This window comes from Thalassophryne amazonica, chromosome 9 (assembly GCF_902500255.1).
Source record: "Thalassophryne amazonica chromosome 9, fThaAma1.1, whole genome shotgun sequence".
Lineage (NCBI taxonomy): Eukaryota > Metazoa > Chordata > Actinopteri > Batrachoidiformes > Batrachoididae > Thalassophryne > Thalassophryne amazonica.
In genome coordinates, this window is record NC_047111.1 from 99,747,877 (window position 1) to 99,754,206 (window position 6,330).

Below are 6,330 nucleotides of genomic sequence, written 5' to 3' on the forward strand. Positions count from 1 at the left end.
GGAGAAATGGATGCCTAGTGCTCCAGACCAAAGATGAAAAGCACCATCCAGATTGTTATCAGCAACAAGTCCAAAAGCCAGTCTTTCATCGTATGGTTGCCTTTGGCAAAGACAGTTTACACTTCTGTGATGGCAAATGGTAATGCAGAAAAGTACATTGAGATTTTAGAGCAACATATGTTACATTCCACACAACAACCTTTCCATGGACATGAAGGCATTTTTACAAAAAAAAAAAAAGAGAAAAAAGAAAAATCACATTCTGCATACTTTAAAGGCATGGCTGTGGAGGAAGTCGATATGGGTACTGGACTGGCCTGCCTGCAGCCCTGTGCCAAATAGAGAATGTGTGTATAATTTTGAAACAATAAATGCAACGACACTGTTATACACCTTTAAACCTGTTTATGAGAAGAATGGAACAAAGTAACGCCTGAAACGCTTCATTGCTTGGTAACCTCAATGACAAAATGTCTTGTGTCGTAGAAGGAATGGCAACATTACAAAACGGTAAATGCTTTCACTTACCAACATTTTTTAAAATATATTGCAGGCCTTCAATACAGGAATGGATGCATATTAACAAATGAAATGAAGCAGACCATAAAAAAATATAAAATATCTTGGGTGCATGGTGTCTGCAATGAAATAAAAGTCAAAGTAAATGTAAGAATTTTTTCAATTTTATTTTATTTTTTATTTGCATTTTCTACACTGTCCCAATATTTTATGATTTGGGGTTGTAGTGCTTTGTGACCTCTCGAATCTTTTACCCCCTGTGCATTGTATCTCACTCTAGAATGAGAAATAATTTATTAAAGCATTAATTAATCTTTTCCCACTGCAACCAGTAAATCAAACATCCACCTTTTTCAAATGAATTCCTTATTTTTTTTTTTACAAACAGCTAATCAAAAATGATGCAACCCTTATTTCCATTCACTGAGGAAGGATTTTGCACACTGCGGATCTGAAAACTGCTGTGTGTGATTTTTTTTTTTCTTCTTCTCTTAATGTAAAGCACAGCGGGCTGCTGGCCTCCCACTGAAAACTGGTCTTCTTGCTGTGCACGCTGTTTCCTAATGCATGTGCTTAGAATAGCAGAGGAAGGAGCTGTTTAAACCCTACACAGTAAAATCACTAGTATAAAACAGTGTTAAATTAACACTGCCAGTGTACATATGGTCCTAGTCTGGTCAGAGTGTGACCATATGTACACTGTCAGTGTTAATTTAATACTGGTGATTGTACTGTGTACCAACCACACACACACACACACATTTAGTTCAGTTTCACCATTATAAAAAAGGACAGCAATACTAAAGATTAAAAGAACTTCAGTATTTGTATGCTGTCTAAAATAGGGACCATATCACACTTATTCAGAACTCAATCTAGTAAGTCCCTTCGGCTGCTCCCTTGTTTTGTATGGGGTCGCCACAGCAAATCCAAGGTGGATGTGCATATTGAATTGACACAAATTTTAGGCCGGATGCCCTTCCTGATGCAACTCCACATTACATGGAGAAATGTGGTAGGGGTGGGATTCGAACCGGGAACCTTCTGCACTGAAACCAAGTGCATTAACCACTTGGCCACCACCCTCTAATTTCTTCAAAATCTTTTTTTTTTTTTCTTTTTTTTTTCTGAGCAACATGGTGAAAATTTTAATTTACAGATAGGAAAGCTGCACATCATGGGAACAAAAAAATTACCAAAATGTTCCTCTTTAAATGAGTCAAAATGATTACAGAAAATATTACTCATTTTCTTCTGATTGACTAATTAGTTGATTCATACAGGAAATTTCAAAGATAAGCTGGCTAAAAAAATAAAAATAAAAACTAAAGTTGTTACAGAAAACGTTACATACAAAATGTGCATGAAGAATAATGCAAAAGAAAAAAGAAAGTATTTGTACATGAGGAAAATCATATAAAATGGATCAGAAAATATTTTCATTTCGATAAAGGTGCAAAAGAATGAGGAAGCGGCTGTTAAAAAGAGCTACTGGGTTCTTATTTACAGATTTACAGATTGTCAGTAATAATGATGATAATGTTTCATTGTAGGTCTTATACATACAGAATAAAATCCTGAAAACCTGTTTGAATAAATAACATTGTGTCGTTTTTTCCATAAAGTACTTATATATATATATGTTTTTTTTTTAGGGAAATAAAAACAAATGTTTGTACAAAAGATTTACAGTGTCGTTCGCAGCTGCTGCAACCCAATCTCACGGCAGTTCATGATGGAATTACCAAAAGTAAATTAATCTACTGTTCAGCATTTTTCGTGATGGGGGCACGAATTCTTTTCTTGATGGGGCAGGAAATGAGGGGTGAAATGGTGGGGAGGTTATGGTTAGGGGTTATGATGATGGTTATGGTTAGAGTTAGGAGAAGGGGGAGGATTACGAAAATGTGAGTCATTTCGTAATGGGGGCAAGAAAAAATACGTGAGACTGGGCTGAGCCTACTATAGGAGGTGATCTGGGGAACAAATGTCCTCCTCGATGTCCACATCATCGTCATCCTCGTCGTCGTCGTGCTCCTCCTCCAGCATGTAGGAGTCTCCGGGCTCCAGGCCCTGTTTGAGCTCTTCTGCGCTCCTGTCCGTCAGTTCGCTCTCGCTGCAGTTTTCCGCAGATCTGTCCGCACTTTTGCGCTCGTCCTGCGCCTTCCTCAGCTGCTTTTTGTGCTTCATGCGCCTGTTCTGAAACCACGTTTTTACCTGCAAGGGTTTGGAAAAAATAAATAAAAAGGAAATTGTGTATATAGCATGGCGATTTCAGCAATGTTCGAACTATTCGTTTGCTCTAACCTTCAAACGTACGAAATAAAAATCATTTAGATATTTGTTTGCTTTTGCACTTACGTACAAACCTGCCACTGTCTTTTTCAACATAAAATATCAAATTGCTATAATTCTGCAATAATGCTGCTTAGAAATAAAAGACGATTTTATTATTGAAATTAATGTAATAATTAAGAAATTGGTAAATTATCTTCAGGATATTTCAAATCAACATGCAGATCAGATCTGCAGCTGCGGCCCAAAGTGAAAAAGGGAGAAGCCGAAAGAACTAACTACTATAAAAATATACATAAGTCTAAATGGTGATGATGATTGTTATAATAATATAATATTATTTTATAATATGTCGGCAAAATATGACAAATGCCTAATACTTTCCTAGAAAAGACAACCTTTTTAAATGTCTTACGTAAACAATGAAAACACAAACACTTAAAACCTAAAAAAGAAGCAAATCCATATATTCACATGAATGACAAATAATTAAAAACACACTAATTTATTTTCGAATAAATAATTTTCATTTTCTGTCTTGTATAGTTCCAGAATGTGTGTATTAACCAATTAAACAACATTATTGGAAATATACGTGGGTAATTTAAGTTTCTGAACAGTATGTTTTACATCTACTGCGTATTTAGTGCAAAAACTACCTGTATATTTTGTACCTTCATTCATATATATATATATTTTTTATTTTGGTTATCATACCATCATTTGTATTGCCAGGAAACCAAGCAATATTTGATCACTTTCAAAATTTGTTTTTGATATTTCTTGATTGGTGTCGAGCGTTTACCTGGGTCTCGGACAGGCTGAGCGCCGTGGCCAGCTCCACGCGCTCCGGTGTGGACAGGTACCGCTGGATCTCGAACCTTTTCTCCAGACCCGAGAGCTGCGAGTCCGAGAAAACCGTGCGCGCCTTCCTGCGCCTGCAATGCTTACCGGGTAAGTCAGCGTGGTGCTGGAACAGGGCCGGCATCTGCATGCCTGTTGGACACATTATCAACAGAAACAACAAAATAGAAATATAAAATAAAAAAAAAACAAAGGAAAAACAACGGCGTACAGTTTCAAAACGAACACAGCGATTCTGGAGCAATTTGCGCGTTAATAAACTTCAGTTTCCATGTGAAAAATATTCAAACACATTGTAGATATTACAAAATAGATATGCCTGTAAAGTGTCCTCAAATATTTAAATCCTAATTCTTGAGACTTTTCTTATCGTTGTAAAATTCAGCAAGGTGGCGTTTGTGATTTTCAAGACAAACGCACCAAAATAAAGGTTGGCTGCATTAAAAAGAAATATCACTAAATCGCTGTATTTGAGACTCGACCTTATTTATCTAAATGTTATTTAAATTTAATAAAATTACTGTTTTAAACATGAACATTATAATTTAAAAAAGTATCAGCTCCAATGAAAATATATTTTAAATAAATACGTATCGAATAAGCTTCGTAATGACTTTTTCTGAAATCGATTTTAGTTCTTTTTTAATGTTTAAAATGAGTTGTTTTATGCGTATATTATATGAACCAATAATTTTGAAATTCAGAGTGCTTTGAATGGATTTTGTGTGAAAGGCGCAAATCAATTATTATTACATTCATTATTATTGACTTAAAAACAAGAAAACAAAAACGAAAAATTAAAATAAATCCTTACAAATTTTATTTATTTATTTTAGATCATACTGAGTCGTTGTCTAAACCATTTTGGAACCTGTGTGATAGCCTGTTTATTCTGAAACTATGTTTTTAAATTTAGTTTTTTTTTTTTTTTACTTAAAAATAATTTCGAACCTGTTCGACTATATTTCTAAAATATATGTTTTCGATTTATTATTTTTTTTAATTACAACTAGTTCGAAACCTCTGATACTGATTTTATTCAGAAAATATCTATTTTTAAAAAGTTTTCTTTTTTAAAGTTGGGAACTTTTGTGGCAGTTTTATTCCACAAAATATGTGTTGTTTTTATTTTGTTTTATAATGTGATACATTTCAAACTATCTCTTGTAAAGTAAATGAATGTAAACTGTTGCTCTAAATATTTTTATTTATTTATTTTTCATTTATTACCGGAGGTGAAGAAGTATTGGTGGTGCTCCGGCTTGTGCAGAGGATGGTGCGGGTGCGGCGCCAGGATCGGGGTCGGCATCAGCGGGTATCCGTACTCCAGGATGGGCACCCTGGAGGCGATGGAGCCGCAGAAAGGAGGCGGGATGACCTCTCTGAGCGGTTTGGGTTTGTGCAGTAAAATGTCCTCGATGAAGAACGACGTGGCTCTGTGCGTCGGCGCTGCAGACGCGTAGTTCAGACTCATGCTTTCACTTTGCGTGTTTCCGCTCCAAATCCGCACCTTCATGTGCGCCCTGTCCGCCGCTGCTGTGCCGCCCGGTGAACCACAGCTCCGGCCGAGTTCCGGCTCTCCAACGGTTATTTATTTGGAGAGAACGGAAACGGATTTGTGCATCAGCCAATTAACGATTCGAATGGACGAGGGGCGACGTGAAGTGTCGGTTCTTCCTCCTGATTGGCTCAGACAGTTTTGGGGCGATGAGCACCTGCGCCTGAAGAAGAAGAAAAATCAATTTGTGGACAGTTAGAGTTCTACTCCAAAACGAACGATTCCGATTTGGCACCATTTCACTAAACCTTGAGTTCTTATTTCATTATGAGCGATGAGAAATTGATTTTTTTTTTTTCAGCTTAATGATGAATAACTTAAATATTTAAAACGCTGTTCTTAAGAAAATTGAAAATACAATTTGACTCTAGAGATTTGAACATTATTAACAAATGATCTACTGTCAATAAACCTCATCCAAATGTAAATTTTGTGAGTTTATAAGATTTTTGTAAACACAACCTTTAATTCCAATTCTGTTGACCCATAGCTGTGGAGAATGATAACATTTTGAATATGTTATTTAGATAAATATCAACGCATAACGACCTATTTTAGTTTATTCTGTTAGGAATGCAAAGTTGATTCATTTCTTTAACATGAGTTTGAAATAATATTTAAAAACAATGCAAAGCCGAAATAGTTTCAAAAATTGCAATTTCTTTAATAGTTATTAGAAAACTTTAGGAATGCTCAAAACGCATTCTGCAACAAAAGGAATAAATGTTTTAAGTAAAATAATCCTTACTTTGTAAATATCTTTATCTTAATTTTTTTTTTTTTTGAAAGGCTGAAAACCCGAGGTTTGATAGTTGAATTTAAAAGCTGCCTGTGCAAAGTGCTCAAATGCTGTGGTTAATGTCACAATTTAAAAAGATTTTTTTTTCCAAAAAGATGAATATTTCTCAGGTAAATTTAGTATAGCTGGTATCTTGGAGTGTGATTTATGGAATAATGCTTGTTTGTCATTTAACTTCTTTGGTGATGGTGATGGTGGTGATGATGATGATGATGATGATAATAATAGTTTACATTTACGTTTATTTTGAGGATTATGTATTATTTCATGTAAACTGATGCTGCTGCAGTGTTGC

The 6,330-nt window shown here is 35.3% G+C and overlaps 1 protein-coding gene across 1 annotated transcript; it reads right to left on the reverse strand.

Moving 5' to 3' along the window:
• Nucleotides 1–2,459: 2,459 nt before the first annotated feature.
• bsx (brain-specific homeobox) lies at nucleotides 2,460–5,220 on the reverse strand. The gene is made up of 3 exons (XM_034177467.1): nucleotides 4,909–5,220; nucleotides 3,620–3,810; nucleotides 2,460–2,736 (listed from the first exon to the last, which is right to left on the reverse strand). Exons 1-3 carry the CDS (start codon nucleotides 5,192–5,194, stop codon nucleotides 2,482–2,484), a joined length of 732 nt encoding a protein of 243 aa, XP_034033358.1. The 5' UTR covers nucleotides 5,195–5,220; the 3' UTR covers nucleotides 2,460–2,481.
• Nucleotides 5,221–6,330: the final 1,110 nt, after the last annotated feature.